The 22604-nt window shown below is 31.9% G+C and overlaps 1 protein-coding gene and 1 long non-coding RNA gene across 4 annotated transcripts in view; one reads left to right on the plus strand and one right to left on the minus strand.

Moving 5' to 3' along the window:
* Window positions 1-22604, minus strand: part of LOC140447774 (uncharacterized) — a 495584-nt gene that overhangs the window by 322085 nt on the left and 150895 nt on the right. The window lies entirely within an intron of this gene.
* The window catches only part of Dyrk2 (Dual-specificity tyrosine phosphorylation-regulated kinase 2), a 322813-nt gene that overhangs the window by 164112 nt on the left and 136097 nt on the right, over window positions 1-22604 (plus strand). The window contains exon 1 of one of the 3 annotated variants that reach the window (XM_072540629.1): window positions 3977-4189. The exons of 1 other annotated variant lie outside the window; for it this stretch is intronic. In XM_072540629.1, coding sequence (XP_072396730.1) covers window positions 4097-4189 — 93 coding nt within the window. In that variant the 5' untranslated portion in view covers window positions 3977-4096. Of the gene's footprint in view, window positions 1-3976; window positions 4190-22604 lie in introns of those variants that run through there. One more of the 3 variants, XM_072540630.1, reaches the window with a different exon arrangement.

The raw sequence follows: 22604 nt of genomic DNA on the forward strand, positions 1-22604 counted from the left end.
GTAAAATATTTTTGTTCTATCTTTCATCTTCATATTTTTCGTTATCCAGTCCATCTGCATTTTAGTTAGAAATCATGTACGACGTCATCACCAGACGATTTTACTTTTATTTATTTATTGTTCTTTCTATCTCGCAATGCTATTCCTCGTGTTTACAGTTGTTGACACTCTGAGTTTTCTTGATTCTATCGTAATTGTTCCTGGCATCTTTTATCAGAAAAGGTACGATAAATGTATTGGATATTCTCATTTGATTGACTATGCTTTGGGTATCTCTATCTCACCTGATGGCTCTTACCTCATTCCTTGAGCCCTTGCCAAGGAGTGGTGACAGCCTAAATGTTATTAGCTTCCTGTCTCCATTGGCTGCGATCCTGTACCAGATGGACGGCTTCATGTAACGATTATCTCACCAGAGTTTTCATTTGGTCTGCCCATTGTATTAGAGATCTTAATCTAGGTCTTCGGCCTTTTACCTTTCCTTCTACTACCAATAGTTTCATAGTGTCCGTTCTTCTGGCTGTGTGGTCCAAGTAATTTAGGTATACTTGGTTTAGTTTTTAAAAAGGCTGTCTTTTATATTAAACTCTTGCCGAATTGACAGGTTGATTCTGTGCTGTAAATATATTTTTGGATATATTCTATAAGTATTTCGCCTGCCTATGTTTATTTCCGATTCTTCCTATGCATTAGTCTCCAAATTTTGTGTTCTTAACATTCATTTGAAATCATTTCAAGTGATGCCTTTTCTTGATCTGATAGGCTTGTTAGTTCCTGCCGTCCCTACTATATCTTGAGCGAACCTCAAATAGTTTGGAGGCAGTTTTCTTTATTGCCCCAGTCTAAGTAGCCTTAAAGGCTAGAGTAAATAGTTAGATAAGTAATGGATTCGATCGTTACTTGATGGAAATTCATTTTATATAATAATAGAACACTGAAAACCTTTGTTCAATAACACCAGATTTTAAAACAAACATCAACTTAGGCAAATATAATAAAAATAACAAAAGCCAAAACAAAAAGCACTTACACAGTGATATATACAAACTTAAATGTGGCGACTGCCCAAAAACTTACATCGTTCAAACTGGTAGAACTTTTAACAAACGTATAGCAGAACATAAAAGGGCTTTCAATAATAGAGAAACAGATTCTACGTACACACTTCGCCTTCTAGACCATATTAATTTTTTTAATGGCAATTTTTAAATTCTTCACATCCAAAATAAAGGCCTTATGCTACCTTTATTAAAATTTATGGAAATAAAAAAAACAGACATAATTCTGAATGATTAACTTGAGACAAACAGTTCACTCCTCCTCAACCTATTCAGTTAAAGACATTAAAGTGTAAACACATACCAGAAATAGATCACTTGAGAAAGGCACCCTACAGAAACAGCTGTAGTGATAAAAATTTATAATAAATTTTGTTTTTGAAAACAAAAGTTTTTAGTGTTTTATTGTTATATAAATAGTTTATACTATTTAATTACTACTAATTATATTTCATGGTATTTGTAAATCTCGGTCTAACTTAAGTTTTAATGCATTAACAATCAATATTTTCTAAATGAGGTTTTTTAAATGTGGCTGTTAAATTGATCTAATTAAAAAATCTGGTTGAAGCTCGTGTATGAAAGGGCAATTTTTGTTTTAAATTTATTCATTTGTGGCATAGGGGGAAACTGACATTTTTCTCTACTGTAAAGGAATAATACATAATTACTTAGATCAGTAAAGTTCATGATCATCATAAGTGCCTCGACAATCCGTTGTGGATCTTGGCCTGCTCACAAAGAAGTCGCCACTCCTGTCGATTCCTAGCAACTTTCCTCAGATCAGTAAAGTTGCCTTTCAATAATTTCGAGAAATTGTAGTTCTGATGTTCTGAAAACAAACGCTGTTCACTCAATTAGACTAGTGAAATGGTGGGTAAATTGAGAGTTAAGTATTTTGCAACAATAGCACTAAAATAGTCTATACAAAAATACTAACAAAATTTAGTTTAGAAAGACTTGAATACACAAGACTAAAGCTAACAGAAGGAAAACAGTACTAGATAACAGCAAAATAGATCGGAGTATTTAGATTAATTTTTGAAGAGGCATAATATTTACTTATCAAAAAATACCAGTAGCAGGTTTACAAGCAAATAATATATATATATATATATATATATATATATATATATATATATATATATATATATATATATATATATATATACATATATATATAAAGAATAAAGACCTAAACAGGTAAACACATGGTTAATTGTTTTTGATAAACAATTTTAGGGCCTTTTATTATTCTTAAGTGCTTTTTAAATATACTCAGTCGTAAACATTTAATAATTAAGTAGGTTTATGCAAATTGACTAATATTTTCATAACCTTGCAACAACTTGCACCTGGTAATCCAAGTTTGTACTTAATTCCACTGTTTTGAAATCAAAAACCATCGTGCTATGATTGCACGGATAATTTTCTTTTAAGGTCGCATTTGCGCCATTGTCAACTAGTACAAATGCCTTTAATTTAGCGGCTACCGAATACCTCTAATCACGTAGTATAGTACACGTAGAGGTAATCACCGGTTATAACTCAAACAAAACAGAAATTATATCAATATGGTAGCCACAAGATAATGGTTTAAATGGAATTAAATGGGGAGATTATAGTTGTTCATATATTAACAGTTCACGTAATCAAAGGTAATATAAAGCGAGCGTTGAAGCCGAAATATATTATCTATACTTTTTGTAAATTTTTTTTTTCTCCATTTTTTTACTGTGGTCTTGCTATGCTGCCAATTTCGAATGGGAAAATGAACGTGATCAATGGAAATATCCATGTATAGAACGAAAACCCAAAGAAGCTGCCCTTGTTATGTTAGATGAAATCAATCGAGTCGCAAATTCCTCGATAGAATGTAGTAGGATCAGGTTACCAATATTAGAAGAGGAAATAAATAGAAAGAAAATACCACTATTAGTAAGTCAATGATAGATTAAGAATACTTTATTTATGTTTTAAAATAACGTACATTGAAAATTAGAGTTTAATATTAATATTGAGAGTAAACTAAATGTAAAGCCAAATAGTATTATAAATTTTTTTCCTGGTTTTGCCTTATGATTTACGATGGGATCACTAACTAAAGATTACTTTACCATTATCGTTGTATGTGGTTGTCTTTTTAAAGACAAGTCACATGCTATGATTTTTCTGACTGCTATTCTTAAGTTAAAGTTGATTTCATGTAATCGAATGAACTATTTGTCAATAAAGTCGTCCCAAGAACGCAACTCAAAAATATTAACAATATGATTTTAGAGTCATTTTCTTTAAAATGTATAATATATGTCTAAATGGTCAGTATGAATGTGTTAGATAAAACTAAATTATTAGAAGAATTTTATTACCGAGTAATAAAAACAAAATTTGTATTTTGAGAACAATTTCCGAAGTGGAAATCAAAACATCAAAATAAACTTATTTTAAAGTAAAACTGTGGCTTATTTAGAGTAAAAATAGTAAATTGTATTAAGATGCCACAAAAAAATAACTTCAGAACAATATTTTTTGTTATGTTTTTGTTTTGTTGTTTTTTTATAAAAGAACAAAAATGATATTTAAAAGTAATGCAATAATTATATGGAATTTGTCATTGAATTTTATATATGGAATTTATACTTTAATTTTGTTATTTTTGAAAACTGTGTAAAATACAGTTAAATATATTCCTCAAACTAATGGGTATATAAGGACGCCGCTCAAAATGGAAAGTTATAAGTAGAAATCGCACCAGTACCGAATTCCAGAAATATTCCAGGCGCGAAACTCCATTTCTCTGTGTATGTACCCCTAAATTCATCCCTGTTGCCTATTATTGATCGGCCAGCGAGCACAACCAGACCTTTGGATCCCAGCATCGCTCTTACTACTCTCAGTTCGCGACATCATCTCAACTGACGAGGACTCACCCCTTAACACCCCGAACCTCCCCTAACGAGTGTTTGTGTACGGTGGAGATGGGATTAGTCCCATCCGCGATGGTTGGAGCCTCTACGAAGAGGACACGGGGTTTGTAAATGTGCGCCTACCACACCTACCCCAGTAGCCGGGGGTCTCGCGGCGTTATGGGATGGACCAGTAATGGAGAACATCCGGTATACCATTGCATTGTTAGTTTGTAGCCATTTTTATTTCTGTCAAAATGTGCATGTCTTTGTTTTGGTTTAAAAGAGTGGCGCAGTCCATAGGATTGAATACATTCAATATAATTTATGAATAACAAATAAAGATAATGTTTCGATAATACGTAGATAATATTTGCAGTTGCTATCAGATTATTTCTAGATGACAACATGAAGAACACTTTACGTGTTAAGCCTGTGTTAATCAAAACTAGAACAGAAGGAAAATATTGATATACAAAAAGCTAAAAAGGGACTACAAACGTTTCATTTTTATAAAAACAACTAGTTTGTTTATTTTTCATTACAGTAATTTCACAATAATTAACATTACATGTTATAGTAATAAATAGTAATAAAGAGAGGTCTCGGACGTAAAAAAATGTCATGGCTGCGCAATATTCGACAATGGACAGGAATCCACAGCTATGAAATGCTTCGCAATGCTGCTAAAAACAGAATTATTTAATCCTGACTATTTAACATCTCACCTGACAAGACGATGTACGGTGGACGCCTACGCAGAAATGCATGGCACCTTAAGAAGAAGAAGAAGTAATAAATATTTAACTATTAATTTAATTTGTGATAGTATTTATCTATTCGGATTTTTCATGCTTAATAAGAGATCCACGATTTGCTGTTTTTGGCTTCTTCTGTAACTTGCTTCTCCCATATCATGCTCTCGGTCTATCTCATCTCATAGTATTCCCTAGATTAGTACAATTTGTTTTCGATAATTTCCTATATTTCATTTAATGTACATATGGAAGCAATCCTATATATTGCTCTTAATTTTAGCCTTTAATTCACTATTTATGTTTTGTTTTTTATTTTTATTTGTAATTTTTTATGTTGTTATTTGTTACATTACACTTTTAATATCTGACAGCACAGTAGCCTCATATACTTATATTACCCTATAAGTAAATATTAAATTCTTATTTAAAAGCAAGTACATGTCTATCTTTTTAGACATAGTTCTCAGTCTAAGCTCAGTTTAGAGTATAAGTTTAAATACTGTTGAAGATTCGCACTAAAGGATAAAATAGAATAGGCGGAGGTTAAGATTAAAATTATTTAATTGTGGCCGTCAGAAACGTCATTCGTCAGTTTGATTTTTTTGTATATGTATTAACTATGCAAAATAACATAGTTGACCCAGTACTCAGAACTTAAGTGAAACATATAATAGTTTCTATGTAATCTATAACCTTAAAATTAATCTCTAAACATAACAGACAGAATTTAATATGGATAAAAGCACGGGCAACAGATATTAGTATTACAACTCTAAAAATATACAAACAACGTTTAAAAAAATCACCGAATTACAAGCTTGTTATTTTATTGTTCTTTGACATTGCACTCTTTTTCCAGAATTATTGAAGGTCCAAAGAATCTGGTCTCTTTGCAGATCCATTGCAAGTAGATTTGCTTCTCTAGCTCTGCTTACTGTTCATACCTGTAGATCATTGTTTAGATTCTAGTTCGTAACATATCAAGAAGCACGGCAGACATGCAGTGCTTCTCCCAAGGCTGAGTTACTTGCTGTACTCCAGATTTGGGTTCCATATAGCCAAATTGGTTTTAAAATATATTTATAAATCAGAAGTTTACTCCGTAGACTTTTGATTTTCAACTTATGCACAAATACATATTCAAACTGGGTAGTAGAAATACATACTCCTGCAGATTAAGCCAAGTTGAATGCATTATTTCCAAATGGATAGTCCATTAGATTTACTATCCAAATGAATTCCCAGGTATTTAACGACGTTCTTAACTGGTATTGGAGTATTTTTTATGGAAACTGGTGACGCAACACCCTTTCTTAAAGTCAACGTTATCTGAGTTGAGTTTAAAGTTGAGTTTAAATTATTTGCTTGGACTTGCTACAGTTTAAGCCAGCTCTCCAAGTATACTTCCTTGGGAACGCCAGAACGTATTGCCAAAAGGTTAGTGATTTCCCTACCTCTTTTGACTCACTCGAAATAAAATGATCTGTTAGGTGGTACCTTAAAAGTGAGCTTATGGGATGAAGTAGCTTATGTAGAACTGGAAGGTCTACCTTTTGATAAGGCCAAACTTTTTTGAATGGTTTAGAGACATTTAGAAATGAACTTGCACATTTTTTTGTATTTGGGTAAATTTATGTTATTCTGACCACCTTATGAATTTGCTCGACGTTACCGTCGGTTTCCTAAACCCAATCTGATAATTCGGTAAAACATTACTGTCATATAAAATGGTCTCCAGACAAAAAGACGTTTACACACTTTAGATATAATAAGCAATAAACTAATTGAGCGATATGAGGACACTTCGGCATAGTCCTTATTTGGTTTTGGAATAAGAACCATTTGGCCATTTTTGGAGTGGAACGTAACCAGCTTTTAATATTGAATTTAATATATATGTAATTAAACTTCATCCTTATTTAGTTTACTTTTGGCAAAAAATTTAACAAATTCTTAATGGAGAGTAAAAATTTCTGCTCGTATTACAGAATCTTTTATTGATACAAATTTATACCAGTCTCACATTTTACAGCTACCAAAATTTTTGTTTCTATAATCAAGATCTTCAAGTTCTGATAGATAGACTAAGTATTGACAATTGACAAACTGAAAAAGCCATTTCTCATCTTCCTTCAGACCAAGCCGAAGTTGCCAGACAAGATGTCGTCAAAATTCTCCGTAATTCCAAACCCCCACCCTCAAATATCAGTCTTTCAGAAAGACGCGCCCTCAAAGAACTTTATAACAACCCTGACATTATCATCCTTCCGCCGACAAAGGTAATGCCACCGTCATTCTTAATTCTTCTAATTATTTCGACAAAATGTTTGAACTTCTCAATTCCACAGAATACTAACGCGTCCCAAACGATCCATCATAAATAAGTCTACTCTACCTTCAGACATCAAAAAATCTCTTATACCCAGAGAAAAATTATCCCGAATTCCAAAGATATACGGCCTTAGAAAAATCCATAAGCCCAATGTTCCCCTAAGACCCATCGTTAGTGCATACAACTGCCCCACTCAGAAATTGGCAAAACATCTCACTTTATCCTTACAATCATTAGCCGAAAAAAAAGCTTCTTTCTTTGTCAAAATTTTTTTTCATTTTATTGATCTTCTGAAAAACATTTCTATTTCACCCTCAGATATACTAGTTAGATTTGACATTGTTGGCCATTTCCATCTTGGACTCTAAAGATCAAGTCCCCCAAGACACACTATCTCTTATAAAACACTGCATGTCTAATACATACTTTTCATTCCAAAATCATTTCTATCGTCAAATCAAAGGTGTCCAATGGGATCCCCTCTCTCCCGTAATAGCTGATATTTTTATGGAACATAAAAAATGATGATGATTTCAAAACATCAGACCTGTCTTCATCAAATCTCAAACTCACCTGCTGGTTACGGTACGTTAATGACACCTTTGTCATTTGGCCCCATGGTAAAGACACATTAGATCTCTTCCTCTCCCACCTGAATAGAATACACTCTAGTATTCAATTCACGAAGGAAGTTGAGTCTGAAGCATCTTTGCCATTCCTTGATGTTCTTATTCAGAAAAAGCCACCTCACAGTTTTTCTTGTTCCGTGTACAGGAAACCCACTTATACAAACCGTTATCTTAATGCCCAGTCACATCATCACCCCAAATAACTCAATTCAGTTGTCAACAGTCTCATTTCTCGTTCCATAAGACTTAGCGATGGCAATCATAGGTCATCCGAAATCAATTCAATAAGGCAAACCCTCTTACAAAACAGATACCACAAAACCCAAATCAATAATAGCATTGAAAAACATCTAAGCACCATTCCATCCAAAAAAGAAACCTTGCCGCCGGATCAACCCAAAATTCTTCTATCTTTTATTAAAGGTGTCCCAACATCATATTCAGACAGGCCACAAAATAGATTTCGAAAAAGCAAAAACCATCGCCCCCATCCGCTCCTTAAAATCAAGAATCATTCGTAAAGTTATCGAAATTGAAAAGCGGCCTAACAGCTTAAATACGCGCGATGACGCTAAACGACTACCGGCAACATGGCGACCCCTGCTTCAGCGACCTCCCACCCACACCGCTTAGGCCACGTCAGCTCAGACTAGGTCAGCGCATACCGTTCCCGCGCATACTTAGAGTATAAAAGCAGCCACACAGGATAAGACAGGTCGTCACTCGACACTGAGGAGTAGGTATATTGTGACCTCAGTGCCGTTTGACAAGAACGTTATTAAACATGCTTGGGACATTCTCAAAACACTCAAGAATCAAGAAGCGAAATAATCACCCTATCACACTTCTAGAACTAAAAGATGCTGGTCGTCAAGAATGGGAGAGAATTCCGCAAGCCCAGCTCGACCAGTTAATCGGCAGCATACCAAATCACCTACAGGCATACATAGAGGCCAATGGAGGAAATACTAATTATGAGTTTTATTAAAAATTCGTACATTGTAAGTTTTTCACTCCAAGAGAATAACTAATTTTCTTGCATATCGTTTATCTGGTTTTGAGATTTATTTAGTATGGTTGCGAATTGAAACAAAATGATCTTTAACTATTCAGAAGGGTTTATATTATATAAAAATCAATAAAAAGATGAAATATTCCAATATTCCAAACTTTATATATATTTGTCCTTCTATTATATTTTGCATGATTTTGTCACTGTTTAGTGGTGCTTTTACTGTCCTGTTTAGTATTCGATATCTTTGATTACTACTTTTCATAGAATTCTTATTTTCTTGTACATCCGTTACTTTCTGAAAGACATCTTACTATGTTGTATAGTTTTACCGTTTTGTTTATATTCTTTTACGTTTCTTTGTCTATTTTTCCAATTTTTTCAACCATTATACACAAATACGTAGTTAAAACTATTAACCTGTTTTTATAGTTGTTCTGTAGTGTTAATATTGATAGTTTTTCTGAAGTTGTCATACATTTTTGATCTAAAACGCTATTTTTTAATGTTATAAATTAAATTTTATTCAACTATGGTTCTTTAATATCTTCAAACTACTTCGACCTTAAACTAAAGTTTATTGTTTTCGTTTCAACGTTTAAATTGGACAAATTTTTAACTTGATCCAAAGCGACACCATTTAATTAATACATATATAAAATATACATCATGAGTTTTTAATTGACACAATTCAGTTCATACTAGTACTTCTCACACATATTGTTCAGAATCACTCGCTTCCGTAATTAGAGACAACCACATAAACGGTGTCGCAATAACCTATTAAGTAGAAATATTTCTCAGGCATTAAATTTCGACTACATCTTGTTTTATGCAAATCAACAAATGATTATAACGTTTTATTTTAATGGGAAATATCGGTTTTTATAGAATTAAAAAAGGCCTTGGGCCATTTAGTTCATGCTTCCATATCATTTAAGAGAATATTATCGTACACAGGGCGTGCAATTTTCCTATCATGGTTTGTTGTTAAGTAATGATCCAGTGTACCTTTAAACAACCACCGAAGTTTTTATAAGGTTATACTTTTTCGATATCATTATCTCCATAATATTTTATCAAATTACTTCGACCTCAAATTAAAGGTTACTATGAGTCCAGTGTCGTTAAAAATTGATAGTATTATTGTTCAGTAGAGTTTCATCTTTTACCTAGAGCCTCTTTAAAATAGTCTTGCATCGCAAAACACCGACACTCTAACCTTTCCCGCCAATAGAACCGCTTTTGTCTTATTTAGTGCCAAAGAACCAGTTGCTAATGCCTACTTAACTACTGTTGTTTGGAGTGTGCAGTAGTCAATTATCTATGTGTTATCCATTGTAATGTAGCTACACAAAAAGTAAGTTTTTTTTTTCAGACAGTGTCATGCTAATTTTGATCTGCAATAATCGAATCGTCACCAATCTTGCGTAATTCTTTATGTTTAATTTATTGTACAATATGTGACTAACACGTTCCTTTGTTAATCATAGAATATTATTAAATTCCCGTATTTTTGTATATCGATCTTTCGAAATCATGTCGTGAGCTTTTTCAACGATTTCCAGTGGGGCTGAAGTTTTGGGCATCCTTCGCGTGGACAATCTTGGATGTTTTTATGACCACCTGTAGTACAAGTTGGCTGCTTATATCTTTAAGGTGGAAACTGAAGTTAGAGGGTCGCCGTGCTCGTACAAAGAATTTTGTCAATATCCTATACCTGTATCTATACCTATATCCTATGCACCTCAACTACTTAAATCGACTCTCTAAACTGCTGCTGGGAATTCATTCATGTAAGACCACCTTAGTACTTCTATATCAGTTATATAGCTATATAGCTATAGTTTATATAACTGAATCCTGTTTTAAACCCTAAAATCTTATATTTAAAATACTTACAATTTAGATTTTTTTATGTATTATGATTGAAAAACGTTTAAAAAAACACATAAAATTTGCAGTCACTATTTTTCTTCGTCAACTGAAAGTGGACTACTCCACATTTAAATATTTATATCACGTTCCCAATTGTAATATAAATGGTAACAATTTCTTGAAATAAAGCCTGATGCATAATGCATCTACCGTTCGAAGACAGTAAGCGGTGTATACATCCCTTCTGTTTATAAATATTTATGAATATATCTTCACAACATTTTAAAATTCTAGTTGTACAGTTTTGAAAAAAAAAAATGAAATAACAAAAAATTGGGCAATAATCGCAATATTTTTTATACAATCTCTGAAATTATAAAAAGATTAGGATAAAACGCGTTGAGATAATATATATGCATTCTTTAGATATAATTTTATAATATATTGGATTTAAGTTATGTATAAAGTTTTTTAAGCATGGTTTCCGCCTAGTTAACTCTCTCCGCTGATGCTCATTTTTCTATTCGCCCTACCGAGTAGCTTAAAAGCATATGTGCCAGTATGAACGTGAATGATTTTTGTGGCATTATGTTGCTTTGTCTAATACCTCTTCCGATATTAAGTTTTTTACTGTAAGTTGAGTCTTCATTATCATTATTGACTGAAAACTCGATTTGTTTAAGTGTTTAAAAACTACATATACTTGTTCTGACCTATTTCCGCATTGTTTTTCCAATTTTATATTTTTAAAACTGCAATATGTTTTTTTACTTGTTGTGATATTTCCCACTGGTATTTGTTTGATTATTTGGTCATTATTTCACATTCTTTTATCCTTTCTACGCGTCCCATCCAACGTAGCAGTCCCATTTTTATAAATTTTGTGATTTTCTGATCCAGCTACCTTTTTAAAATGCAAAATGATATTCACTTTTTTACGCTTTTGTGTATGAGTCACAATTTTTCTTTCACAAATTGCTAATTAGCTTCCTTCACTTTTATTAGGTGTCCAGGTTTTTGGATCTATATGTAAGTACCAGTCTTATTAAGGTTTTGTATGTTTTTTATTATTTTTTTGTGCTGTTGTCTGAGCTTAGTTGCTTAACTACGCTATGGTAGATTTTACTTTTACGCCAGGAACAGACGGAGTACAGTCTGAATTTCTTAAACTTCTTGATGATGAATCTTTAAGAATACTATGTAAAATCTTCAATTATATCTATGTCACAGGCAATATTCCAAAAGGTTGGCTAGTTTCAGAATTGATTACGTTACCAAAAAACAGGGAACAAAAAAGTGCGGTGAATACAGGCTAACAAGTCTAATGAGCCATACACTAAACCTTTTTCTTAAAATTGCAGAATTGCTTGTATAAGCTATGCGAAGAGAGAATACAAGACACACAGTTTGGATTCATGAAAGGCGTAGATACGAGAGATGCACTGTTTAGTCTGCTTTGTGGACTAGCAAAAAGCATTTGACACAGTTCAACACCGAAAACAAGTGTTCTACAACAACAACAACAACATGTTCTAACAAAAGCCCAAATAGATGATAAAGACCGGCGTATAATAGAAAATTTATTCTGGAACCAATCAGCCACAATAAGAACAAATCTTGGAGATTAACCAACGGAAGTGATCCAGATTCTGTGACACGTTAGACAAGGATGTATACTTTCACCTATATTATTCAACCTATATTCAAAAGAAATATTTAGTGAAGCCTTGGAAAATTGCGAACATAGAATCCTTTTAAATGGAGACCGCCTAAACAACATCCACTATGCAGTTGACACTGTTATTTTCGCAGACAGTTTAAACAGTTTACTGCAACTAGTAAACAAAGTAAATGAAGTAATTGAAAGATTTGGACTACAAGTTTACATATTAAAAACTAAATTTATGATCATCAGCAAAAATAAAATTAGAGACTAAACAGTTTAACTGCTTATCAAGAATACACCAGTGGGCCGAATAAAACAGTTTACCTATCTTGGGACAATAGTAAACGAACAATTGGATCACTCACAAGAAGTAAAATGTAGAATAGACAAGACTAGGAGTGCATTCAACAACATGGCGAAACTCTTTAAAAGCCACAACCTTAATCTGGAGATAAAAATAAGACTTCTACGATGTTATATCTTCTCGATAGAGAAGACTATAGAGTCTCGAAGTATACTACGGAATTGAATCCTGGACACTTACTGAAGCGATGGACAAAAAACTTGAAGCCTTCGAGATGTGGCTATACAGAGGAATCCTAAGGATATTATCGACGGACAAGATAACCAACGACACTGTACTACGAAGAATGGGGAAAGGAAGAGAAGTGATGTATAAGACTAAAAGGGGAAAGAGAGTATCTCGGAGAAGCGGCACTAAATACAGATTACAGTATTTAGTGGAAAATAGAGGAAATGGTTCTCCACAACAACAACTAATCTATTTAAAGCATTAGTTAATAAAATAATTATAGCCAGAATAATCGCCAATATTCGAAACGAATAGGCACTTAAAGAAGAAGATTTTACTTGCGATGGGGTTGTTCAGGAATGTGACTAAAAATATTTCATATGTAAATATGTTTTATACACCCTCAACGTTGTATCCTCCTATTTTTAGGTTCTGCATTGCATATTTTCTGTTGTTTTCATTACATGCATGTAGTTTTGACTTGATTGATTTACAGGCCAGTGTTTGATGCAGCTCGTTTTATCTGTTTAAATGCCTCTATTATTTCCCTTCTTGATCCTCCTATTATGTCTTTATCATTTGCAAAGGCTAGTACGTGCACAGTTTTCACATTGATTATCCTGGTAGACCACAAATACCCTGGCTGAAAAATATTTGCGACGGGACCAAGTTGGACACACAGAACTTTCATTAGTGGTGCCGGAACTAGAAGAAGAAGAAGTAGCATATTGATTATTATGATTCCTCGAGTATATCTTAAGTGTGATGTGAAACAGCATACATGAAAATCTATTTGCCTATCGTAGTTTTTTTTTCATATCTATTTTTTCGTTATTTCGCTTTAGATCTGGATTTAATTTCCATCCGTCGTATTATTAGTTATGCAGGTATTTTATAATAATTCTTTTATGTCTTTGATTAAACATTTTTAATTTATATTATCGTAAGCACCTTCGAAGTCCAAGAAGAGTTGGTGTGGGTCAGTGTTGTACTCACTTGTTTTTTAGAGAAATTGTCCCAGAAGAAATATCTGGCCTATTGTTGATTTTTGTCAATTAAAATTATCGTTGTCTCTGCTGTTTTATTTAGTTTCTATAATTGACAGAGTTCTTTGTTCATATTTGAAAAAAAATAAGTTCATTTCTTCTTCTTCTTCCTTTTATATAAGCAATTCTGCTTGTTCATTGGCGGATTAATACCTCTTCTGAAAGTTGTCACTTTATCTTTTGCGCAGTTGACCAATACTTCTTTCGCCGATTGGTGACTTATCGCTTGCTATTTTGACGACACGGGTCTCCTCCATTCTGCTTATGTGGTTATTCCATTCTTTTTTCTATTTTGTGTCTATTCATTTATACACTGTACTTTACAATTTCTTTACTTCTCTTTCGATCTCTCAGCGTATTTCCTGTAATTCTTCTCAGTACTCTCATCTCTGCCATTTCCAGTAGCCTTTGCTTTGTGGCTATCTCGGGTCTTGTTTCTGACGCATATGTCATTATTGGTCCTACACTAGCTTTATAAATTTTTGACTTCATCTCAGTGTTAATGTGTCTGTTTCGCCATACAGTGTTATTAAGGCATCCTGCTAGTTTATTCGCTTTTTGTACTTGATCTCTCACTTCTTTATCTAGATCTCCATAGCTGGACAGTATAATTACCAGGTATTTTATTCCCATTACTTGTTCAATATTAATGCCGTTAATTTCTATTTTACGTCTTGTTGCTTCTTTACTGATTACTATTGTTTTAGTTTTCTGAGACGAGATTGTCATATTAAATTCTTTTGCTTTTATGTTGAATCTGTGGACCGACCAGTTTTTGCAGACTATCTTCATCTTGGGCTGTCAATATTGCATGTTCTGCTTAACAGAGTCTTTTTATTTCTTTGTTTCCCATTCTGTATCCTGTTCCTTTGTTAACACTTTTAATGATTTTGTCCATGATTAAATTAAAGAGCTTGGGCTCAATGAGTCCCCTTGTCTTATTTCGCTGCCCATTTCTATAGGTTCTGTAAGTTATCCATCTATTCTGACTTCCATTTTGTTGTTTTGGTAATTTTTTTGATAGTTTTTATAATATACAGGGGAACTTGTCTATTATACAGAAGATGGATTACATCTTTAAGTCTTACTCTGTCAAACGCTTTCTTTAGATCAATCAGACACAGAAATGCTGGTCTATTATACTCTAGTGATTTCTCAGTAATTTGTTTTAAAACGAATATTGTATCTGTATACAATCTTCCACTACGAAAACCCTGCTGTTCATCTGCTTAACTTATTCTCTGATTTATTAGTACTTGTGAAATTTTAGTTGTTGTTTTAGCGTAGTATTTAGCAAGTTGTTCGGTGGAACTTATTTTCTTCTTTTCGTAGTTTTTTGTATTCCTGTTGTCTGATTTCGTATCTTTTTTCTTTCCGTTATTATTTGAAATACTTCGTCAAGCCAATCAATTATTCTGCTTTTTCTAAGCTCCATGCTCTCCATTTTCAGCCCTTTTTAATGGCGGTTTTGTAGGCTTTCCATTCCTCATTTATGTTTACGTGCTTTTATATTTTTTAGTCTGTTGTTTGTTGTTTACATTTCTTTTATATCTATGATGGAGTCGTACGGTCTTGTATATATTGTAAATGTCGTGGGAATATTTGAAATTCCCAATTCGTTTTTTAAGGCACCAATCATCACATTTAAATAATTCTAATGAACAAATTTTACAAGAAGGCGGAGGAAGGTAGGATGTAAAAACTACTATTGGTTATAAAACTGCTGTTACATAATCATAAAACCCCATATACAGACATTTATAAAGAAACCGAAAATTGTTAAATTCTTGAAAAATATGTAAATTCTTTTCGGTTGAATGACTGATTTATCAATTAACCAATATGTTAATTAACATGGTTTTATAAGTAGGAAACTACAAATTTGAATTCATTAATTCATGGGCGTACAGATACTTCTATCAAGGAACTAAACCCTTCGAACATCAACTATCAACAATTCGAAAAAGTCTCTAAAAAAAGTTACATACTTAGTTTTTTATGAGAATCTAAATCTGTAATAAAAAGTGGGGTTTTAAAAAGGATGTGGCCTGGGGGACGTGTTTGGTTTATTTCGATAAATTTTTGAAAAATATTAAATACGTGATTTTCAGTTGTTTGATCTTATATATATATATATATATATATATATATATATATATATATATATATATATATATATATATATATATAGGTTCAATCTATTAAATCTATTCAAACTTTGACTGGGCTATATACCAATTATATCGTCACAGTGCATACCATAAACAAGAGACCGATTTAATCTTTAATCAAAAACTTGTAGCCACGATGCCTTAACCAGCCTCCCCTACTTTCTTATAGACATAAATACATAACGACGATAGGCCTATTCCATAGAGAGCTTGAACGTATAAGGAAATTTACCAAGAGACTATAAAAACCAGAACAAATAAATATGAGGGTCAATGACAAGGAGAAAGTGCTTTGATGAGTGAATAATATGGAAATGTTGCGAATATGTTTATTCAGATATGAGGTATTTCTTTGGGATTTTTTTATATTTTGCATTAATGAAAAAAGATTAAATGGATAATTAGCGATGAGAAAAAACTAAAAAAACCTTCAGAAAAGACTTGTGAAAATTAGAAGATAGTTTAAAAAAATAGTACACATCGTTAAAATAGACTTTTAGTAAGTACATTAGGATCATCAGTCATTTTTTGCAGTACACTACTTTTGCAATGAATCAACAATATTTTTACATGGTGCTTACACAAGTTTCAAAATATAAGGTGTAATGCAATGGTGGATTTTACTCCTCCTACTATTTAATATTAATAGAGAGAAAACTATGAATTCAATTACCATGAGAATAAGTTTTAATGCCATAGATAATATCTGGAATCCAAATGAATTAACAATAATTAGTATGTCTTCAAAAATATAATGTAAACCAGTAACTATGTTGGACATGTTCCAACATGCACCGACGGACACAACAACATTTTGGGGGTGTAATGATTCTATTTTCTTTCAATGGCAAGAATTTTTAAATGATTGGTATAAATATTTAAATTACAAATATTATAATAATTATAATTTTTCCATAGGGTTTGTTTCCAAATGATAATTTAAGTAGTATTTATATTCTTATACGTCATGCACCACATCGCACAATAAACCCTGGACCTGGGCTCCATATTTCTTTGGCACCACTCTTAACCCTTTAATGCTCTCTGGTAGCTATATATACCACAAGCTATTACGGCTTATTTTGTCATTAGAGTTGCCGTGACAAAAATCCTTCTAGGCGCAGTCGATACACTAAATGTTTGCTGGTAGGTATAAATACTGAAAACTTGTGCAACCACGTGCTTCTCACAAAACTGGTATGATAAGCTACCAGCGTGCCTTTCTGCAACAGCCTATGCAACAGTCTGCAACACTGATGCAGAAACTACTGAAAAAGAAAACTTTTGTTTGTGGCACTGTAAGGCAAACAAGAAAATATTTTCCAAAACAAATAATATGTGTTGATAAAGCGCTTTCCCAAAATTAGTCAAATTCGGTTAGTTCTGGGAAAATATCTGTGTATAAGTGGAAAGATAGAGTCGTAAAATCTGTTAGTGTTGTCAGCAATCTACATAATTTTCAAGAAAAAACTCAGGTTTTGAGAACAAACAAAACCGGACATAGAGTTCAAGTACCATGTCCTCAGACAATAGACGATTATAACAAATACATGGGTTGAGTAGATCTAATCGATCAGTATCATGCTAACTACTCCACCGCGTGGAAATTAAGACATTGCTGGGAAAAAATATTTTACTACCTTTTAGACGCAGCAATAGTAAACAGCTACATTTTATATAAGGAGACTTTGAAAGAAAACAACTAAAGTGTTAAACCTATGATTGCATTACAGTTCCGCAGTGAACTAGCTGGTAATTTGATTAGCACTTTTACTTTCAGAAAAAAGTCTGGACCTGCATCAAACTCAACTTTGAATGCTAGTTCACAGTTATTCACCAAATGGATCTTATAGGTGTTGTGCCCTTTGTGCTTAAGTATGAAGGAAGAAATTGAGAAAAAAGCTATAAATGAAGAAGAAAAATGTGCTCTTTCATTAACAAAAGTACACTGTAACTTAAGTTGTCTGGAATAATGATCAAAGTACTTTAATTTAATTTCAAATAGTTCTCCCTCCTCACAGTATTCTTCAAATCAGTCTAAAACACCCTTTTGACGGTTTAATGATTTCAAAAGAATGCTCCGGTAAAAGAGCTTCTACTCAAATGGGGAGATGATTGCTGAAACTGAGGCGTATTCAACGATTAAAGGCAAAACGATTCCTAAAAACAAGTATCAAATTGTTAGCGAAGTATTAGAATCCGTATACCATCACCAGAAAATGATTATGTAGATTAATAAGGTCGAAATTTGTCAAAAGTTTTATTTTATTGGTACGTGTGCAACTAATAAGTGAGGTGTTCATATAAAAAAACTGGTAATTTGATAATTCACTATAAGCTCAATTATAACAAATTGTAATGCATTAACATCTCCATTTTTAATGTTAATCTATTAAAGTTGTAATGCATTGGGATCTACATTATAAAGTTATTCTATTAAAGCTGGCCCAAGTATACCATCACGTGCGACAATTACTAACCACATAAAGTAAAATGACTTGCGTATTGACAATAAATATAACCATTAATATCATATACACCAAGAGATTTAGATTGAGAAATATTGTTCTATTATAAGATTTAGACTCATCATCTCGTAGATAGCAGGCCCACGAGGCCTTGGCCAATGCAACAATAATTTATTTTTAGATAGACATATCGCACAATGTCTCATTGTTCTTATTTAATTAATCTTAACTCAATGTCTTTTCGCTATTCATTTTGCAATTCCGTTTTCATTTGCATAAAACCGTTTATTGTTGCTGATTTCGTTATGACTGATTACTTATTGTTCATATTCAAATGTATATTATTAGCTTATATTTTATTGTATGACTTATAGGTGGTTGCACAAAAGCTCGTTATGTTAGATAATTTTTGTATGTATAAACTTATTTAGTACATTAGATGGGAAAAAACGTGGTTGCATCTCATATTTCATACTGACTTAAATATAACCAAAAAGATAATAATATACTAGAACAAAATGGGTTAAATACTTTAAAGCTGCACCGAAAAGACTTTACACCTGAAAATCTCCAACAAACACTTAAAAAAATTATCAAAAATCAAACTGGCTCTATTACAGAAAATATAAGTTATTTTTTACCGAAAAAGTAACGAAAGGACTCAAAGAAAATCAGTTGATATTCAGAAGTCCAAACATGCCATTTCAACAGTTAAATCTTAAAAGTGTATATTTCTGACGTACTGTTCTGAAACTATTTTCTTGTGGCATTTTAAAGTAATTACTATTTTAGTGGGAATAAGCCATAACTAAAGGTTAAAGTAAGTTTATTGACGTTTCAATTTCCACTTTGGAAATCGTTCTCAAACTACAAACATTAATAAATTAAACAAATTTTGTTTTTTGTTGGTGAAAAATTCTTCTAATTTAATTTTATCTGACTCATTCATATTGACAATTCAGACATATATTACACATTTTAAAGTAGACGACTTTAAAATGATATTGCCAATATTGCTGAGTTGCGTTCCTGGGACAACTTTATTGTAAGATAGTTCATTCGATTACATGAAATCAAATTTAACCTGAAAATATTCGTCAGAAAAATCATAGAATGTAATTCGTCTTTAAAAAGACAACCACATGCCATGATGACAGTAAAATTCTCCTGTTAGTGGTTCCATAGTAAATCATGAGGAAAAAACTAAGAACAAAACCTCATAATACTATCCTGACATGGTAAGTATTTGGTATTGCATTTAGTTTACTCTCAACACCAAATTCTGATTTTATATGTTTGTTATTTAAAAAACATAAATAATATATCCTCGATATGTTACTGACTTACTAATACTGGTATTTTCCTTTTAATAACTTCCTCTTATAATATGGGTAACCAGATCCTACTTCATTCTGCCGAGGAATTTGCGACACAATTGGTCCCATTTAGCATAATTAGAGCCGCTTCTTTGATTTTTCTCTTTTTACCATCCGTTTCGTTTAGGACTATCTATACTTGAATCATTCCATTGAACCCTATGTTCATTATCCCATGCGTGTTTACATATTTGAGATCTATCAAAGTCTCTTTTTTTAATATAAGATTGATGTTCACTTATTCTAACATTTAGTGACCTTGATGTCTCACCTAAATAAAACTGATCACATCCACAAGGTATTTATTTTTATAAATATAACTCTTTGTCCTTTCTCGTTCATTGTTAGGTTTAATTTTAGACAAAATGGATCTCAATGTGTTTGGTGTTTTGAATGTTGTTGAAATGGTAAATCCTTGCGTATGCTGTAAAATTTCGTTCAAAGTTGTTTTGTTCTATTCGATCGATTGTTGAAAATTCCTGATTTACAAACGATAAAGGAAAACCATTTTTTAATAAAACAGATGTTAACAAATGTTTTTCCTCCAAGAAAGAATTTTCGTTAGAACAAGCAATTTTGGCTCTATCGTATAAGGATTTATTAATGATTCCCTTTTTAATATTAATATTGTGATTTGATTTGAAATTTAAATATCTGTTGGTGTGTGTTGGTTTTCTATACACCTGAGTCTCATATCCAGTATCGTTCTTAGAGATTAAAACGTCCAGGAAAGGTAGTGTGTTATTATATTCCTTTTTCATAGTAAATGTTATTGTCTCTTCTTTATCGTTTATACAATTCAGGAATGTGTCTTACAACTCTGATCTATGAGGCCATATTAAGAATACATCGTTTACGTATCTCCACCATACTGTGGGTTTTAAATTTTGCTTAGAAATAATATTTGTTTCAAAATATCCTATAAATATATCGGCTAATAATGGAGTTAAACTAGACCCCATTGCTAGACCAAAATTTTGTTTATAGAATTCATTATTTACTTGAAAATATGTATTATCAGTAAATAATGTCAATAACTCCATCATAGCTGGTATGTTTAGTCTTGTTCTAGTTGTCAATGTACCATCACTCTCTAATTTTGTCTTGACTATATTCAAAGTCTTATCTAATGGCAATTTGTAAATAAACTAATTATATCAAAAGTAAAATATTATTTGATAATTTATTTAAAAAATGTGTATTTTTTATAAAGGTGTCATTTTTATTTGCAAATGGTTATATAATATTTAATAGAAATTTTGACAGTTCACTACAAGGAGAATTCATGGTACTACAAATAGGTCTAAGTGGTATATTCGTTTTATGAACTTTCGGTACTCCATAGAAATGAAGGGCTTACTATAATGAGGTGTAATTAATCTTCTTTGAAAGTAAAGTTAATTTCATGTAATCGAATAAACTATCTTACAATAAAGTCGTCCCAGGAACGCAACTCAGCAATATTGTCAATATCATTTTAAAGTCGTCTACATTAAAATTTATAATATATGTCTAAAAATTGTCCATATAAAATTAAATTAAAAGAATTTTTCACCAAGTAACAAAAAACAAAATTCGTTTAATCTATTAATGTTTGTGTTCTGAGGTACTTACCAGGAAGCATTGATAATATGATTTGTAGTGTATGGTTTGTAGTATTTTTTTATTTTTGAGACTCGAATTATCCTCTTTTCTCGTTTGCATAGACCATGGACGTTTGCAGCTTAGAGTTTCTGATTCTGCCTTTCTAAAAAGCCATATTTACACTATTTATCTAAAAAAACTAAAAAAAAATTGTAGGATGAAGAAAAAGTTATCTTACTAAACTATTTGAACGAACGACGTATTTTTTGAACAACTTGATTCTTTAGAAACGATCCGCAAAGAAAATGGATATGGATAAGCCTAAATAGAACCTCCAAAATGAAATAGATTACGTCTTGTTCACAAAAAAGTCAATCATACAAGTCATGACACAGATCAACCAGTACAAAACTATTAGAGATCATAGGACAGTGACAGAAAAATCCATTAACAATATCAAATTTTATATAAATACCAATTATATATAAAAAAAAGCAAACAAGTAAAAACAAGTTTTAAAGATGAGAAATTCAATCAAAACAAGGATGTATATAAAGAAAACATACAAGAACAACTATAAAGAAACATTTTCTAATAGCACCAATATAAACAAGATAATTTATACAGTGATGAGTGTCTTACCACCCGGCTTTTTAACGTAAGAGATAGATCGAGCTAAATCACCACGGTCATAATTATTATGTGTAACTTCGTATGTGTGACGTATTTCCATTTTTTAATTCCGCATAAAGTAAAAACTGATTGACCACAATAAAGCAAAAACGTGAATAAAATAATTTAATTAATAGTGATTATTTAATCTAAAGTTTTAAATTATTAACCAAGAATAATTTCTACTATGATTTGAACAGCAGCAGAACAATAACCCAAACTATCACTAAATGATTATAAAAGTCTGATGGATCAGAGATCAAGGCACGATGTTCTCATCCAGGCGCTCAGGGTTCGAATCCAACATGACGGTTTTACTTTTTTAAAAATTAAAATTTGAAATTATGCAGGTATTATATCGTTTTGCTTTAAATCACTAAACATTTATTTCAGTCTTTATTAGAAGTGTTTATAGTAAAACATGAAAATCTTATTGAAAAAACAATGTCGTACTTTCGAAAATAAAGTAAAAATTCTTCAAATATAAAAGAACGTTCTAAATAAATGAACTTGCAA

This window comes from Diabrotica undecimpunctata, chromosome 8 (genome assembly GCF_040954645.1).
Source record: "Diabrotica undecimpunctata isolate CICGRU chromosome 8, icDiaUnde3, whole genome shotgun sequence".
Lineage (NCBI taxonomy): Eukaryota > Metazoa > Arthropoda > Insecta > Coleoptera > Chrysomelidae > Diabrotica > Diabrotica undecimpunctata.